Raw genomic sequence first — 19,990 nt, 5'->3', positions numbered from 1 at the left:
TATATATATATATATATATATATATATATGATGAAAGGAGAAGGCAGGCGAATCAGCCAAGGTGATAAAATATACAGGGAGCAGGAGCAGGAACAAACATGGCGACGTACTATAATTTATTTGGACGCGTTTCGCATTCAGCTGAATGCATCATCAGGGTTCTGTACAATAAATAACGACCAATGAATTCGCTGGTTATCTAAAAATCGTTTATACACTAATTAAAATGAAACCAAATCTTCACACATACGTAAAAGTACACTCAAGACTAGCAAAGTTACACTGAAAATTAAAAGCACGTTTGTTGTTTAAAAGTTCAGATAAAAATACAAAAAAGATACAAAAATATTACAAAGTTAAGAAATATTTGAGGAACGCTGGGGTTGGACCTACCATGGCAAGAGATAAACGAAAACTAAAAAGAATGTAAACAGAAACACACACACATATGTATATATGTATATATATATATATATATATATATATATATATATATATATATATATATATATATATATATATATATATATATATATATATATATATATATATATATATATATATATATATATATATATATATATATATATATATATATATATATATATATATATATATATATATATATATATATATATATATATATATATATATATATATATATATATATATATATATATATGTATATATATATATATATATATATATATAGAAATCATCAACACACAATCGTGTTGAACAGAAATAAATTTCTGACACACGTCACTGGATCGGCAAGGTCTCTCAGGTGGAAAGCAAGGGCGTTATCTCTAGGCCATACAAGTCTAAAAGAAGTTGGAACCTGAGAGCAACTGCACTCAGGAATTACCTGGGCAAGCTAATTGCTTGCATACCAGCGAGTTTTCCCAACTTCCCGACTCAGCAATGACCCAATAGACAGCATTTCATTCGAATTATCCCTTCTGAGTGAATGAGTCGGGAAATTGGGGAAAACTCGCTGGTATGCAAGCAGTTAGCTTGCCCAGGTAATTCCTTGGGTGCAGTTGCTCTCAGGTTCCAACTTCTTTTAGACTTGTATGGCCTAGTGGATAACGCCCTTGCTTTCCACCTGAGAGACCTGGGTTCGATCCCCGACGTGAGTCAGAAATTTATTTCTGTTCCACATGTGATTGTGTGTTGATGATTTCTATCTTATTCACTCAGAAGGGATAATTCGAATGAAATGCTGTCTATTGGGTCATTGCTGAGTCGGGAAGTTGGGAAAACTCGTTGGTATGCAAGCAGTTAGCTTGCCCAGGTAATTCTTGGGTGCAGTTGCTCAGGTTCCAACCTCTTTTAGACTTGTATGGCCTAGTGGATAACGCCCTTGCTTTCCACCTGAGAGACCTGGGTTCGATCCCGACATGAGTCAGAAATTTATTTTCTGTTCCACACGTGATTGTGTGTTGATGATTTCTATCTTATTCACTCCAGAAGGGATAATTCGAATGAAATGCTGTCTATTGGGTCATTGCTGAGTCGGGAAGTTGGGGGAAAACTCGCTGGTATGCAAGCAGTTAGCTTGCCCAGGTAATTCTTGGGTGCAGTTGCTCTCAGGTTCCAACTTCTTTTAGACTTGTATGGCCTAGTGGATAACGCCCTTGCTTTCCACCTGAGAGACCTGGGTTCGATCCCGACGTGAGTCAGAAATTTATTTCTGTTCCACACGTGATTGTGTGTTGATGATTTCTATCTTATTCACTCAGAAGGGATAATTCGAATGAAATGCTGTCTATTGGGTCATTGCTGAGTCGGGAAGTTGGGGAAAACTCGCTGGTATGCAAACAGTTAGCTTGCCCAGGAAATTCCTTGGGTGCAGTTGCTCTCAGGTTCCAACTTCTTTTAGACTTGCATGGCCTAGTGGATAACCCCTTGCTTTCCACCTGAGAGACCTGGGTTCGATCCCAACGTGAGTCAGAAATTTATTTCTGTTCCACACGTGATTGTGTGTTGATGATTTCTATCTTATTCACTCAGAAGGGATAATTCGAATGAAATGCTGTCTATTGGGTCATTGCTGAGTCGGGAAGTTGGGGAAAACTCGCTGGTATGCAAGCAGTTAGCTTGCCCAGGTAATTCTTGGGTGCAGTTGCTCTCAGGTTCCAACTTCTTTTAGACTTGTATGGCCTAGTGGATAACGCCCTTGCTTTTCCACCTGAGAGACCTGGGTTCGATCCCGACGTGAGTCAGAAATTTATATATATATATATATATATATATATATATATATATATATATATATATATATATATATATATATATATATATATATATATATATATATATATCTATGAATATCCGAGGATACTTACTTGATTCTGGGCGGCAACGGATGAACGCAGGGAGTTCTTACCTTATCAAGAAATCTACTGTATTTGTTACAAATCTGACTCAATATTAGGACAACTTCATAGACAAGCAAGGGAAAGTCTGTGGCTTAGGCCCTTCTTCATGTGAGAGAAAATTACGTAAACCCAAGGGTTCTCTTAACTAACTATATTTACATAACAAACACAGATGAGAGGAATGACGAATTACTGGGCAGGTAATAATAAGGGCCTGCTAAATGAATGAATCCTACATAGAATAAATATTCTTCGCCGATGATGTCTTCATAACAGGAAACATCGCAGTGGGGGTAGAAGGGGGACTGCACATGGATAGAGCCGAATGTCCACAGTCGAGGCCTATCTGCAATATATATGCAAGATGGTTACTTGCAAGAATATTAAGACGCTCAAAGGGAACTGATTGAAAAGCACAGATGGTGCCAAATAAATCAGTTCAACACTAAATGTATAATTACATTAACACTGAATGCTACAACACAAATTACTGAAGGTGATAGGACAATAGAAAATAAATGAAAAATCAGACAGAGAAATAACAGGAATCGTGACTGACTAAGAAACTTTATTCCGGTATATTACTTTCGTCAAGCTGATGGTGTCCTCGTTTGATAGGGCACTGGCAATGGAGGAGGGAATTTAAGGAAATGCCACATGAGAAGATCGAGGGTCAGGCAAGGTTAAGAACATCTGTCCCTGGTGGTGTTCTGAGCACTTCTCTCTCTCAATTTCCATTGCATTGTCTATAAATAACCTTCGGAGATTAAGCTGCCTCATCTTTGCAGATGGTGCAAAGGTCAATCTTTGTCACGTTATCTATAATAACCGCAAGGCATCAGTCATCCTTGTGGAGGGTTAACAGGACGCTACTTTCTTTTTTTTGGCTCCTCCCTTGTCGCTGCTTCATGCCAAGAAGATACGATGATCACCTCAGAACAAGGCCTTAGGCAGTCATTTTAAATAGAGAGAAGTTGTAGGCTTAACCATTTTGGGGAATGAGGGAGAGAGTGTATGAAGGGGCGAGTGGAAACCTACAGTTCTAGTAATTAAAACTATTGAAATTAAATTTATTTCTTTCTCCGCTACGTTATAGATGTAAAAACGGACACTGGTGGCTTGGAAAAGGGGTCCCATCCATTGCCCCTCCCCAACCAAGTTAGCATTCACACCCTAGATTGGGTGAGAATTATTACCAGCAAGCAAACTTACTTAAAGGCTTTACTTTACTTCTCTCTTATTTCCCTTCGGTGCCTTATAATTCAAATTAAACTTCTAAGTAGCAATTAATTTGAAGAGGCAAACCAACACTGACATTTACGTTAATGCAGAATAAAGACTTGCTGCTAGAAATAAATGTGAGCAACAATCAAAAGTAAGGAAGGGAAATGTTAAAGGGAAAGAATAAGGGATAGAGTTATAAGGGAAATAAATAGGTGAAGGACCCTGACATTCTCTTCTGGATGGAGGTGCCAGAATCTTTGTAGGATAAATTGATGGCACTGTGCCATTTTGGCACGGGTGCCAGAAGAGCTGGGGGGCTCTCTCTAAGCTACCTGGAATTATCCATTTCCGTGGTATTTTCTCCACAGACCTCTCTTACTTTGATGGTTTGTCTTGGTCGGGGAATCAGTGGAACCGAGACCAGGGAGGGTATTTAAGTGCCACCTGTGTCAACTTCTTTGACGGATGACACAGGCACCATCTTTACAAGCTCTACCACGATCCATCACAGTTCCTTGAGTTCATCAACCAATTGAGACATGGGAGAATCCTTACTCACTGTTGTGTCTGCTCTGGACTGAGCCGGAGCTGAAGTGGTCATGGGGGGCATGAGAGGCTCGCAGGTAAGATTGACCAGCTCAGGCATGGGTTGCGAGGCCACACCTTTGGGTGAGCTTCCGGTGTTGTCGGAAGAATCCGTCTCTCTTACCGGCATCGGTAGTGGGGCCAAGCCAGGAGAAGAGAGGGGACCTGGACTGGGATCTCTGGAATGGAGATCAAGGCCAAGCTCTGGCACTGGGCACTAAGGCAGGGTCAGGCACTAATTATTTGATTTGGAATTTGCCCATCGTTCAGGACGGACGGAGCATGGCACTGGTCAGTGCACAGAGGTGACTCTGACAGATATTGTGCAACAAGTATGGGATCTCCTGGAGGGGAATCTATTCAGGGCCCTGGTACTGGCACTGGGACAGAGCTGGGCACTGGAATGGGATCGGGAATCAATCTTGATGGAGGGGGCCACTGCATATTGTACTCAGGTGGCACTGGCAGTGGAACAAATGCAGGCATTTGAGGCTTACTCATGCCTAATGAAGAGACTGTGAGGTCTCAGATTTCAGATCTATGAGGCCTCGTGATCCTCAATGTGACAGTAGGAAGTACCATCCTAAAGTGATTGATACCTTCAATCGTGATAAGCTTACGTCTGTTAATGGTAGCTCCACGGGGAACTTTGTCTTCCCTTATGAGGGACATTTGTGCACCAGAATCAATAAATACCTTGACCTGGCTAGCGGGGCACCTACCTCAGGGAAGTGCCACTTAAATGGGACCCTGGTCTGGAGGACCTAAGGATGCTGGGTCAGTGACTACCAAGGCAAGGGCTGGAGTACTTGATTTATTATTATTAGGGAATTTTGCCCATTGGGTGGAGTGCCCGTAGACTTTACAAGCGGAGCAATAAGTCCAGCTATAATCTTGACCTGGTACTGTCGCATAGGAGGGAACAGGCCTTTTACCCTTCATCCATGACCCAGTTGTGTCTCATTGGGGTGTTATCCTGTTTGAGGACGTAGAGGGGGCTTCTGGGTGATTCTCAGCCTTCAAGCGACACTGTTCAGTAGGGTGCCCATTCTCTTACAGTATCCACACACAGGTTTCTTATGGGGGTGCCCATTCTTGTGAGGTTGCTGGGAGTTGGATGAAGCAGGTGAGGAGGGATATAATTTCTGTCCATGGGAACTAAGATGGGGATGATGCATATCCATTATGTCAGCCCAACGGCAGCACTCGACCACTGCCTTAGGTGCCTTATCGCATTGATTAGTGGCAAGAGCTGGCGGGGCATGAAGTAAGAAGTCCTCGAGCTGGAAGAGTTCGAGAACATCCTCCACACTAGTGGCTTTCAGAGATTCTAGCCATTTTTTTAAGGCCTGGGTCTTTCTGAAGATCCAATCAGATCAATTTGGCCTAATTCCTTGAGCTTATTTCTCCACCTTTCCTCCAGCTGTCGGGAGTTATTTCAAAAGTTTTTATAATGGCTAGGCGGACAAGGTCAACATTTCCTTGATCCTTAGGGGGGAGAGCATTAAATGCAATGGCAACCATTCCTTCAAGGTGTTTTCCTAGGATCAGAGACACTTCTTTAGTAGGGGACTGATAGGTCGCCAGGACCTTTCCAATATGGTCGAGCCAGGCTTCAGGCTTGGCTTCATCCCATTTTCTTATGAGGATGCCCATACTGCTGAGGGTTGAGTGAGGAGAGGATGTTGGTGTATTGCTCCTGTCATGAGCTGCCATTGCAAGCTGATGAGCTCTTTCTTTCTCCCTCTCCTGTCTTTGTTTCTCCTTCTGTCTTTCTACCTCTTTTCATTTCTCCTGGGCTATCTTTCTTTCTCCTTCTCCTGTCTTTCTGCCTCTTCTTGTTTCTCCTGGGCTTTTCTTTCCGCCTTGGCATCATCTATTCTCTTTTGGACCCAATCTCTCAGGGCTTGTCCTGATAGTCCCATGTCCCTTCAAGCGGACATGTAGAACTTGTAGTCCTCATTTTGCTGGTCTCGGGAAGTTGCAGACATCTTGAGATAATGCTTATAAATGGTGTGACCCGTTAGAAAATCAAGATGTCTGAAAGGACTCAGGGCTGTTCGAGTGAACAGGTTCAATATGTCTGACGAGATTCAATGTTGTTCGAAATGAACAGATTCAGGGTGTCTGAATAGACTCAAGTTGTCTGAAAAGACTCAGTTGTCTGAAAAGACTGAAATTTCAGGTGTCTGAAAGACTATATTGTTCAGAATGAACTAAAATTAATATGTCTGAATAAGACAAATTTCAGGGTGTCTGAAACACTCAATTGTTCAGAAAGAACAAAAATTAGTATGTCTAAATAAGACTCAAATTTCAGGGTGTCTGAAAATATGTCTGAATAAGACAAATTTCAGGGGGTCTGAAAAGACTTAGTTAAAAGTTAACATGTCTGAATAAGACAAATCTTAGGGTGTCTGAAAAGATTTAGTTAAAAATTAATATGTCTGAATAAGACAAATTTCAGGGTGTCTGAAACACTCAGCTGTTCAGAATGAACAAAAATTAGTATGTCTGAATAAGACAAATTTCTGGGTGTCTGAAACACTCAATTGTTCTTAATGAACGAAAATTTAACCCAAGCTAACGTAAGCCTTTATGTATATTTTATTTTGCTGAGAGACGCTGCAGAACTAATAAAAAGAAAAAAAGGCCTATGGGGTTATACACTTATAGTGGGTAAAGAAATTTTGCTTGCGCTGTCAAATAGTTTTAAATGTGGCATAATGAAAACAGTACATTGATCCTATCGAATATTAAAATCTCCGATGCAAGAGGGTAAGATAAAAATGCTTACTCTTATAACATGAATGGGACAGTCCGGACAAGCGAGGGGTTATGCGTGTGAAAGAGGAATTGTTATTCCCCGTTATCAAAACAAACCTTAGCTCGCACGTGTCTAATAGTACTCCAATGTTTACGTCTGGTCAGTCTCGTGATATCTGTAGTCGATAGGTGAGTTAGGTGGGTCGGGGGTTGGGGGGAGGGGGCGTCTTCTTGACTGTGTGTCTGGCTTTTTACCTGAGCCTACCCTTTTCCCCTGCTCGGGCCTCCTGCAGTAATGAATGAACGATGATATTCTCGCTGATATATTCATCAATAAACAAATGAACACTGTGCATGTTGTTTTTATAGCAATGGAATTCCTAATGGAACTCACAAATCAAAGATGACAGACGGTTAGGGACCCCACATGGCCTTGAATTGAAGAGTCTGTGTCAGAATTACCATTCTCTCGTCTTGAGAGTGGAAATTTATATTTCTAAATACTTCCTAGCTTTTCCTATCACTCAAGCAAAAGAGTGAGAGAAAGATAAATCCAGCGATGAGAAAATAGCTGGAGTCAAAGCCTTGGTGGGTTGCCTACACTGTGCCTATCTGGGAATTCAGGACTTTAAAACTGTCCTTATCATGTGGACAAAGGAATAGGGGCTCTACTCATTTTTATAAACTCTTTGACTGAGTTGCTCCCTAGCTTCCTATTCTCAAAACATGCAGCTAACATGCGATAGCTCAAAAATCACATGGAATTGTTAATACGCTCTCTCTTCTCATGAACTAATTTGGCATGCACGTGGTCTGTCAATTACCTATCACTGATTGCAGTCGCTTTTCGTACCTAGCATAAACCTTAGTAAAATATTTTGACACATACTTACACTGTGGAACTGGCTCTTCTCATGTGCTTAAAATATTTTAGGAGGTGGTATGATATCAGGGTCGTCTCTAATTAAGCAGACCAGCTACCAGTTGCTATTCTGCTGATAATTGCAAAGCAATTGCATCCTGGTAAGGTCGCCAGTTGCTAGAAATGTCCAAAGGATACTTACTTGATTCTGGGCGGCAACGGATGAACGCAGGGAGTTCCTCGCATTATCAAGAAATCTACTGTATTTATTACACATCTGACTCAATATTAGGACAAATTCATAGACAAGCAAGGGAAAATATGTGGCTTAGGGCCTTCGTTCTGTGAGGAAAAATTACATAAACTCAAGGGTTCTCTTAACTAATTATATTTACATAATAAACACAGAACAGAAGAACGATGAATTACTGAGCAAGTAATAATAAGGGCCTACTAAATGAATAAATCCTACACAAAATAAATATTTTACACCGATGATGTCTTCATAACAGGAAACATCGCAGTTTGGGTAGAAAAGGAACTGCACATGGATAGAGCCGAGTGGTTCCACAGTTAAGGCCTATCTGCAATATATATGCAAGATGGTTACTTGCAAGAATAATAAGACACTCAAAGGGAACTGAGGGAAAAGCACAGATGGTGCCAAATAACTCAGTTCAACACTAAATGCATAATTACATTAACACTGAATGCTCCAATACAAATTACTAAAGGTGATCGCAGAATGGAAAATAAATTAAAAATCAGACAGAGAAATAACAGGAATCGTGACTGACTAAGAAATCTTATTTCGGTACATTACCCTCGTCAAGCTGATGGTGTCCTCGTTTGATAGGGTACAGGTGATGGAGGAGGGAATTTAAGGAAATGCCACGTGGGAAGTTCAAGGGTCAGGCAGGGTTAAAGACATCTGTCCCTGGTGGTGTTCTGAGCACTTCTCTCTCTCGATTTCCACTGCATCATCTATAAATAACCTTTGAAGATTACGCCATCGCATCTTCGTAGATGGCACAAAGGTCAATCTTTGTCACTTTATCTATAATGACCGCATGGCATCAGCCAACCTTGTGGAGGGTTAACAGGACGCTACTTTCTCTTTTTTTGGCTCCTCCCTTGTCGCTGCTTCACACCAAGAAGGTACGACAATCACTTAGGAACAAGGCCTTAGGCAGTCATTTTGAACAGAGAGAAGGGTTAGGCTTAAGCATTTTGGGGAATGAAGGAGAGAGCTTATGAAGGGGTGAGTGGAAACCCACACTTCTAATAATTAAAACAATTGAAATGAATTTTATTTCTTTTTCCACTATGTTACAGATGTAAAAACGGACACAGATGGCTTGGAAAAAGGGTACCATCTGTCAAAATGTATATATATATTTTTATATGTTTCCTGGTGCAGGTGGTTCTTATGACTACACATTTATTACTTTACTCGAAAATGGCCTTGCAAGATACACAGGACATATAAAACACAAACAAAAAAAAAAGGAGTTCACAGAGCAGAGGGCTCTTTCTCAAAGGGAAGTGCGTGAAACACGTGGATATAAAAATAGTTATATTTTATAGCACACAAGATCAAAGGGAAAATTAACTGAAAACATGTTAAGTTGCTGCTGCAGAAGTCCTGCCGAAGGGGGGGGAGCTTGGGAATGCCAGGAACACGGACCAAGGATAATTCTGCTACGGTCGTTCTTCTGAAACGATATTAGGACCCAGGTTACAAATCTAATGCTGGAATTTGGGGAATGAATTACTCGAGGGTGCACTGAAGGTGCCAAGGACTCCCCGAGGCGTTACTTGTGACTCAGAGGAAAGAAGCAGTGAACACGTGGGCCGGGCTTGAACAAAGAAACATCAGGGAATACAAAGTTATAGGCCCAGAAGTTAATAAATGCAAATGGGCGAAGTAACGTGACTAGCAACTCGTTTGGGTACTTTACCACATTTGTAGGGGTGTAAGGCTGACGACGTCTTCTGCCAGGGACCACGTGTGGGAGCGTCAACAAAAGGGCCTCCCTCACCAATGTACTGCTTCAAGTCGTAGATTGGGGCGGAAAAGGGCGCCCTTGGGATGATGAGAAGGCCGCAGTTGAATATCCGCTCGCTTTGGGACTTGCAATCCCCACTTGCAGTCTTTGAGGGCCATGTGGCTCGGGGCACGGAGCAAGGGCGGCGGGCGTCCACGTGGCGGCAAAGCGAGCGGAGGGCAGGGAGGGGGCACGGTGGCGTGACCGCTCGGCTTAAATGCTATACTGTCTGTGAGAGGGAGCTGTCCTCACCCTGACCTTTTATTGCTTCTGGACAGGGGTAGGGGGGGGGGGCGATGTCCTGACCCGGGTCACGCTGCATGTTAAAGAAAACGGCCTTACTTTCCTGTACCAAAGAAAACGGTGCAAATCCAGATTACTGCCCCAAAAAGATTACATCTGAGTATAACCCCCCCCGACTTCTGGTTCAAACTACCCCGAACCAGTATCCACTACTTCTCCCAGGTTCAAAATAGACAGAGGCCTATCTATCGGCCGAGCAAAGCAGAAAGGCAGGGCGTGTTTCATAGCGTATTTTGGCGCTAATCTTTTACAATATATATATATATATATATATATATATATATATATATATATATATATATATATATATATATATATATATATATATATATATATATATATATATATATATATATATATATAATTAATATAGCCTGTTTTCTTCAAAGCCACAGGGATGAGATGTAGAAAAGACACAGATACTGTTACTCACGTCACACTTTATTAAAAATTTGATATAAAGTTCAAGTTGATATCACAAGACACTTTAAACCAACTTAAAGCTTTAAATCACTTAACACTAAGCACCACAACTTAAGTTGACCATAACTGTAAAAGCTTATAGTTGGTCAGTACTCCAAGACCAGAGAACCAATGATGAGTACTTTGCTAGTAATGCAGGGCGACGAGGTTCAAGAAACTGAAAACAACAAAATACAAACTTACTAAAATTGTTAAAAGAAATTCCATAATAAACAAAGAATTGATAATAGTTTGATTTAACTACAAAACACCACAAACATGAAATAGAATATATACAAATTTCAGTAAAGAAATAAACTTACATCTGTGTTACTCTAAGCTATATCCAATACAAGCGAAACGAATTTCTAAAGAAATGTTCTTTACACTTTGAAGACTTCTTCTATTCTGTCAGTCATCAAAAAACCTAGATCCTATTTCCAGAAACTTATAACTGTTACAGTGTAATTCCAACACTGATAACTACCAGGATAAACAATCTTTTCAAGAACTACTCAACAACAATTAACAAACAAATTACAGCAGTAACAATCCAAAACAGACTGAACAATGTTTATATGTAAAACGGACAAAATATCTACAATACAATTTAACCCTAATCACCTAGTTGAAAAACAAGCTTATTAATGATTATATACACAAATGGTTTCTATAAAATGCTGCATTTACATTCTCGGCCCTATAAACAAATTATTTGTTTATCAAAATCAATCATATCTATAAATGCAGGTGATATAAATAACATCTATAATAAACAAATATATTTCTCAAATCCTTTGATCCTAATAAAAATAACTATTATAATCATTGTTCCTCTACTGCAAGGAGAAGAATAAGCTTTTGAATGGGTCGATGGAGCTCTGATGTTTGTGTCTTTAAAACTACACTTCGTACAAAAACGGTTCTGTCCTTTCCAGTGCTGATAACACGACCCATCATCCAGTTACTCCTTAACTGATTATCATCTTTTACAAGGACAATATCACCAACTTGAAGGTGCCGCTTTTCCTTGTTCCACTTCTGTCTCTTTTGTAATGTTGATAAATATTCTCTTCGCCATCTAGTCCAGAATAAGTTAGCCAAGAATTGAACATATCGCCACCTCTGTCTCAGATATATATCTCCTTTCTGAAAAACACCAGGTGGTGGCATCACAACACTTGATTTCTGTGTGAGAAGCTGTGCTGGACTGAGTGGTTGTAAGTCATCTGGGCTGTCACTGACTGTGGTCAAAGGACGGTCATTCACTATAGCCTCAACTTCTGTGAGAAGAGTGCGGTAACTCTCATCATCCAGTCGTCCAGCATGTTCTTTGAAGAGAGGAGTCAAGACCTTTCTCACAGTTCTAATCTGACGTTCCCACACACCTCCCATATGACTAGCTGTAGGGGATTGAAGGTCCAGCTGATGCTTTTTCTTTTGAGAGGAAAGCTCTGACCTGATCATCATTCATCTCTTGCAGTGACTTCCTCAACTCCTTCTCAGCTCCATGAAAGTTTGTCCCATTGTCACACCAAATCTTCTTTACATTTCCTCTTCTAGCAACAAACCTTCTTAAAGCATTTATGAAGGACGATGTGTCTAAGGAATTGGCTGTCTCTATATGAATTGCTCTTGTAGACAAGCAAGTAAATAATACACCGTACCTCTTCCTGATTTGCCTTCCTTCTTTGACTTCCTGTGGCCCAAAAAGAAGTCAACACCTGTGTGTGTGAATGGAGCAGCTGGAATTACTCTTTCCAATGGTAAATCAGCCATCTTCTGGTTTAGAACAGGGTTTCTCATTTTTCTGCAAATGACACATCTTTGTAGAACCTGGCGTGTAACACTTGCATTGGAACGGATAATCCAGTAAAGAACATCAGTCTAAGTTTTTGCCATCACATGGTTGCATCCAGCATGAGCTAATTTTTCATGTGTGTAACGAATAATCAAAGTGGTAATATGACTCTTTCTAGGTAATATCATTGGATGTTTTCGCCAGCTGAAATTTCTGCTTTGGAGAGCCGTCCATTAACCCGGAAGAAGCCTGTCTTTAGGATCAATGAAGGGATCTAGTTTATAAATTTACTGCTACTACAAAGTCCTCGGCCCTTGATCCTTCGCTCTTTGTAAGTGTCACTTCCTTACTAAAGTTTTCTTTTGAATATATCTGATGACTTTTTTCCAGCAGCATCTAATTCTTCTGCTGTAATTGAACCATTAAGTCTAGCTTGTCTCTTAGATTTCAGTAAAAAAAGACGGTGATACACAGCAACAGCCATCCTCAACTCGATGCCATGAAGAATAATACTTAAGAAACTTATCAACAGCATTTCCTCCTCATCTTCTGGATGCACTGCAAAACTTGTAGATCCTTCCAATTCAACTACACCTTGGGGCATATCATTTTTCCACAGCTCCTCTGGTCCTCTAAGAAAATATGGGCCATCAAACCAAATGTTACTGTTCAGGATTTGCTGACTTGTGAAACCTCTTGATGCAATATCAGCAGGATTCTCTTTACTCTGAACATATCTCCACTGTGTATTTTCAGAGAAACCCAGTAATTACTTTCACTCTATTTGCAACAAATATAGAAACCTCTTTCTATCACTAAAAATATAGTGAAGAACTGTTGTAGAATCTGTGTGATAGAATGTCTGGTCCACTGTAATCTGCAGCTCTTTCAAAATGTGTTTTATTAGTGAGATTTATGGACACCACTGCAGCAGTCAATTCCAGTCGGGTATGGTTGTTGCCTTTACAAGGACACACTCTAGACTTTCCCATCAGCAGAGCAGTAGAAATCCTCCCACTGTTATCGGAAAGTCTTATGTATGGGACCAGCAACAAGCCTTCATTACTAGCATCTGAAAAACATGTGCAGCTGTGTGGAAGTCACAAATACCAAATTCCTTTGGTTTGACACATCTTGGAATCTTTAAAGTTACCCAGGATTGGTAAATCATCCTGCCACCTTCTCCAGGGCTTCAGGTATTTTTATGAAAATAACATCATCCCAAAATAGCTGCTATCCTGACAAACTTACAAAGAATTCTCTTAGCTGGCAAAAGAAAAGGAGCCACAAAACCAAGAGGATCATAGAGGGAACATACTGTTGACAAAATACTCTCCTTGTAAGTGGTTTTGGGTCCAAGCTTGCAGGAGAAAGTAAAGTAGTCATTTTCAATATTCCACTGAAGACCAAGAGCTCTTTCTACATGAAGTTCATCATAGTCAAGATCACATGTTTGAAGATCTTTTGAAGATGTCCTCTTGTGGGATTGATTTCAACACCAGCTTGCTGTTACTCACAAACTTTGTCAGCCGAAAACCTCTTTCCTTCAATGCTGCTGTAACGTCTTTCACAAGTCTTAATGCCTGCTCTTCTGAAGGTACAGACTTTAAATAGTCATCCACATAAAAATTAGTCTTAATGTTAAACGTTCTACATCTGGACCATACTTATTCTTGCATGGTCAGCTGCTGCCCTCAAAGCATAATTGGTGATGCTAGGTGATGATACTGCTCCAAAGATGTGAACACCCATTCGATACTCTGTAAGTTAGCTTTCAAGTTCACCACCAGGCCACCATAAGAATCTTAGAGTTTATGTTGAACCTTTGGTACCAGAACTTGGAACAAAACATAGATTCTATGTCACCCATCAAGGCCACCCTTTCTAGACGAAATCTGATGAGCACTCCAATCAGGGAATTAGTCATATCAGGACCTTGCATCAACTTGTCATTAAGGGAACTACCCTGGTATTTAGCTTTTACAGATCAAAGACTACTCTAATCTTATTTGGCTTTTTTTTGGATGGTAGACACCGTGATGAGGCAGATACCATGCAGTCTGTTCATCATTTACGACTGATCCTCCGAAACCTTATAAGCATATCCTTCAGACACCAATTTCTCAACAAATTCACATAATCTTCACATTTGGTACTTTGGATTTAGTTTCATTTTTCTTCTTTGCCATTGTGCTCGTTTCACTGCCTGTTCTCTATTGTTTACCGTGAGTTAACTTTTGTTGGTTCTAAATGGTAGGGAAGCTGGTAAGTGTCCATTGGTAAACTGAATGTTTTCTGCCACTTCTTTGAGGAACTGTTGATCTTCTTGTGACAGGTTCTCATCAGGAACTCTACCAACATCTTTCTCACTAAAGTCTCTTTCAAACATATGGACCACAGCTGCAGGATGAAAACACTCCTTTTGTTCTTTCAACTTCCTGAAGAAAGACATGGTGACATGAAATACTGTTCTTCTCTGAAGAGTATTTAAAATGTAGAGGGCCACTAACAGTCCATCCATGGTGGTAAAGAACTGCAAAGGAATCTTGACCCTGGCTGGAAGCACCTCTAATGGTTGCAGTTTGTTTTAGGCAATTACTGCCTATCAACAAACCAATCTCCAGATCTGCTCTATAATCAGGAATTAGATCAGCAATATTCCTCAGACTGTGACAAACCTTTTGAGCAATTTTGGTTTTGGTATCTGATGATGACTCACTGGGATATCTTGAAATGTAAAGGTTTTTGGCAGATCAATAGTGTTGTTTCCTTCCATATCTGTAAACACAAATTATTAACCGCCAAAGTATTCACAATGTTTAATGCATGGTTTGGAGCTTTAAACATGTCTCTGTTCCAGATGCACCTATCTGCTCTCATAAACTCTCTGTGATGAAACAACCAGTGCTATATGCCATTATTAAAAAAGGCATGTGTCCAAAACTACTTTGTTTCCTTTCTGATATACTTTTACTGGGAGAATAGCCTGTAATATTGTATTTACTTCACTAACATGATTGGTAGTACACCACACTAACAATAATTTCACTTCCTTCTTTGCTAGATGAGCTATCATTCTCTTTATAGCTTGAATCCGTCGATATGCAGTGATGTGGGATGCCTCTTAGAGCATGTCTTACATTGCTTCCTTTTTCATACATCCTTTAGAGAGGTATGGTTGAGACCAAAGCATCCAAAACACAACCTCCTCTCCTTAAGGAAATCTATTTTTTCTTCAGAGGTCTTATTAGCAAAATTCCAGCAATCGTCAAGATCATGGTTTTTCTTGCACATTGGGCATGATTTCTCTTTCTCAGACACTATTGATGTCTTTCTATTTTCTGGTTCAGTTCTCAAGGCTATGAAAGCTTGAACTTTTGCTCTTTGTTGACAAGATCTGAATTTGAAGCTTTATAGGTTGTTTTCAGGCTTTAATAATTATTTTGAAGAGCAAACTTGCTGAATTTGGGTCGTTTGCTGCCTTTGCCTTTTATAAACAAATTCAACCAAATCTGCAAAATCAACTCCTCCCTTTTCTTCCCCTCAAATGTCCAGCCAGGCTACACCACTTGTTCTGGTTAATGTCATTAAGTTTTGAACAATTGCTTTAACGACGGTTAGGAAGATGATTTAGTACTTCCATGTGTGACAAGTTGGTCATGGCATGTCTGCATAACAAGGAATAAAGCAAATGTATACAAGCCATGAGGATCTTCGTGTTTCAGTGCAGATCAGAAATAAGTTTCTTAATATATGCTATCGACACCTTGTAGGGATCACCATACTCTTGACTGAGCAAATTCTAGCCTATAGTATATCCTTCTGAAGAACTCATATACAAGCATCCACCTATCAAGTCTTTGGCTTCCCCTTGAGTTGCTGATCCAAGTACTGAATAGTTTGTCAGCATCACCCTAAGCATTTGGGGCAATTCTGGCATCAAATGCCATCATGAAATTGTATATATAAATTTTATCAATAGGATCACCTTTAAATTTTGGTACTTCTATGCTTGGAAGCAACATTGCTGCAGTCATGTGTTGCTGTGTCTTCAGGAGCATCTCTTTGGTGGGACTGAAAAGTTGCATATCAAGATTTGGCTCAGGAACCGACACTGGCTAGAACTCCACAGGGAACGTTCGCTTTCAACTGAGGAGTATCTGCTGTTATATCTGAAGGTTTTACTTGGTTGGAACAGGTCTACATTTGGATTCAACTGGGGAGGAGTATCTTTTCACGATATCCGAGATATTGTCAGCTTCAGCATAAACTCTTTCTCTTGCTTGAGACATTGCAATTTTTGTTTCTAATTCCAATGTGCTCTTTCTTTTTCTAAGTATAAATTCTTGCTCTTCCCTCTCCTGCTTAAGTCTGAGTTTTTGCTCTTCCATCACTTTTGTTTTTTCTCTCATAGCATGTTGAGCCATCAATTCTGCCAGTCTAGCTTTCTCTTTGAGGCGAGCAGATCTTACACTAGTTCTGCTGGACTTGGTCCATTTGAGTGGATGAGGAACAAAGACTTTTCTATCAAGGTCTGCAGTCAAAATTGTAATTCACTTTCCTTGACCCAGTTATTCATTTCTGTAATGAAACGATAAATAGATACTGTATTTTCTGAATGCCTCTTATTTACTGTGTTTCGTTCACTGGAATCTATTAAATGCTTCTCATATTAGAAAAACATTCATCATATTTATCACGTAACTTGCACAAAATAATCATTTCAGACTTCACCAGATGAAGATTATCACAATTATCCATTAGTCTAAATATCTCATTTCTCCTTTTGGTCACGTTAGAAACAGAGCAGCAGTTTGGGCATTTTCAAAGTTTTCATTTGCTCTTGTATCACTTCGAGACAATCTTCACTGACTATAGACACAACAACATTCGCTAGATTCCTGCATTTTCGATCACGAGATTTTCTTGAACTAATGTTGGAAAATTTCAGAATAGACAGGGATGAGATTTAGAAAGGAACACCAATAAAACATCTAGACTTTATTAAATTTGATAAAATTTCATTGATATCGCCAAGACATGATAAACCAACTTAAAGCTTTAAATCAGCATTAAAATCGTATACTCCACAGTAGTTGACCATAACTGTAAAAGCATAGTTGGTCAGTACTCGGAAGACCAGAGAACCAATGATGAGTACTTTGACCTAGTATCACAGGGCGACGAGGTTCAGAGGAAACTGACTAAACATTAAAATACCAACTTACTAAAATTGTTAAAGAAATTCATAATGCTCATTGTACGGAATTTATAATGTTTCATTTAATAGAAAACTACAAACATGAAATTTGAATATATACAAATTTAGATAAATAAGTTACATCTGTGTTACTTTAAGCTATATCTATACATGCACAGAAACATATATTTGATAAATAAATAATATTTATATTGAATACTTCTTATATTCTATATAGTCATATATATATATATATATATATATATATATATATATATATATAGTATAATATCCATACACTATATATATAGGATAAATAATCTTATATATAATATCATACAACAATTAACAAACAAATTATATATATATATATATATATAATATATATATATATATATTATATATATATATATATATATATATATATAATACAATTTAATATATATATATATATATATATATATATATATATGATTATATATATAAATATATATATATATATAATATATATATATATATATATATATATATATATATATATATATATATATATATATATATATATATATATATATATATATATATATATATATATATGATTATTATCATTTTGTACGTGATTCATATTTATCACACATTACCACAGGTGAAAAATAAGAAGCAGGGTATAGGTCTGACCGGTTTTCGACTTTATTTCCAAGCCATTGACGAAGGACTGATACAGAGTGTGAGAAGTCACAAATATATATACTACAAGAACAGTACTAACGAACATACACAACCGTTAGAGGTTCCATATCCCCACTCAGGCCGGTGTCGAGGTAGGGGTGGCCTTTAAAACTCATTTGGCTAAAAATCACAATAGACTCTCAGGGGACATTGCTGATAAACAGACCATACCCCACCTCAGATCCACACCTGACAGGGTGTCATGGAAGCGGAGTTTGAAACTCATTAACATTACTACCCTCGTACTGTGTTTACAAATATGATAATCCTATTTTCATATATCTCTACTGCCTACCTTAAAGTTTAAACAATTTACAAATTTCTTTTGATATTAAAGGATCAAGTTTATACATCCCTTGACTGATATTCATATTATGGTTGTAACTTTCTTTTATGAAGCTAGATTCAATGATGTTCCTTTCCAGTGCATTATTAGAATATACAATCCTTTTTGCCCTTCCCAGTTGATAGCATGATTGTTCTCACTAACATGTACAAATATACCACTGTTCCCTTGTGCATATCTCACACATTTCTTATGTTGTTCAATTCTTTTTCCAGTGCTTTCCCGGTTTGGCCAATATAAAAGTTGTCAAGACTTACACGGAATTTTATATACACACCTTTAATATTGTCTGGGGAGTTCTTGATAAGTACATTTTTCATTGTTGTATTGTTCTTAAATGACATTAACACCAAAATTCTTAAGAAGATGAGGATATCTTTCATACTATTATTATAAGGCAGAACAAAGCAAATTTTTTGTGTTGTAAGGTTCTTTCTGGTTTGATACATAGTCTTTTTGCCGCTTCAAATGCACTGTTTAATACACTATCAGGATATTTCAATTTTTGCCTGCATTCCTAATCTTATCTATTTCATCATCAATATATTCAGGGCTACATACCGTAATGCTCTTAAAAACATAGATGAAAACACTGACTTTTTAACCTTATTGCTTTGTCAGAATAGAAATGCACATAGGAAGAAATATTAGTGGGTTTTCTATACACACTATATTTAAACCCACTACTATTTCTTCGTATGAGGACATCCAGAAACGGTAAGCACCCATCATTTTCCATTTCCATCGTGAATTTAATTGATGGTACTAATTGATTTAACTTAGCAAAAAAGTTTTTACATCTTGGTTCCCTGGCCATACACAAATTATGTCGTCAACATACCTAAACCATGTTACATTACGTGGGATTATGTTGTTTAATATCTTCTTTTCAAAAATTCCATATATAAGTTACTTAACACTGGGGATAGAGGGTTTCCCATTGCCATACCAAAATTTTGTGAGTAAATTTACCATTAAATTCAAATTTACAATCTTTTACACATAATTTAATCAGTTCAATTAAAGTACTTTTAGAAAATGGGATATCCAGCTGTGTGTTCTCTAACAATTCAGATAAAAACGCCATCAGATCATCTATTGGCACCTTTGTGAATAGTGATACAACATCAAAACTTACAAGCCTGGATTCACTATTAATCTCTACACTATTTAGTTTATTTATCAGGTCCACATTATTCTTGATATTTGCATTTGAGATGGTACCTACTAATGGGTTGAGAATATCTACTAAGTACTTCCTTTAGCTTGTATGATGGAAC

The 19,990-nt window shown here is 38.5% G+C and overlaps 1 protein-coding gene across 1 annotated transcript; it reads right to left on the bottom strand.

The window, feature by feature from the left end:
* Positions 1 to 12,784: 12,784 nt before the first annotated feature.
* LOC136842539 (uncharacterized) lies at positions 12,785 to 14,624 on the bottom strand. The gene is made up of 3 exons (XM_067109975.1): positions 14,592 to 14,624; positions 13,754 to 13,912; positions 12,785 to 13,177 (listed from the first exon to the last, which is right to left on the bottom strand). Exons 1-3 carry the CDS (start codon positions 14,622 to 14,624, stop codon positions 12,785 to 12,787), a joined length of 585 nt encoding a protein of 194 aa, XP_066966076.1.
* Positions 14,625 to 19,990: the final 5,366 nt, after the last annotated feature.

The sequence above is a fragment of the Macrobrachium rosenbergii genome, chromosome 2, assembly GCF_040412425.1.
Source record: "Macrobrachium rosenbergii isolate ZJJX-2024 chromosome 2, ASM4041242v1, whole genome shotgun sequence".
In the NCBI taxonomy this organism is placed as follows: Eukaryota; Metazoa; Arthropoda; class Malacostraca; order Decapoda; family Palaemonidae; genus Macrobrachium; species Macrobrachium rosenbergii.
This window is presented reverse-complemented; position numbering and strand designations above follow the sequence as displayed.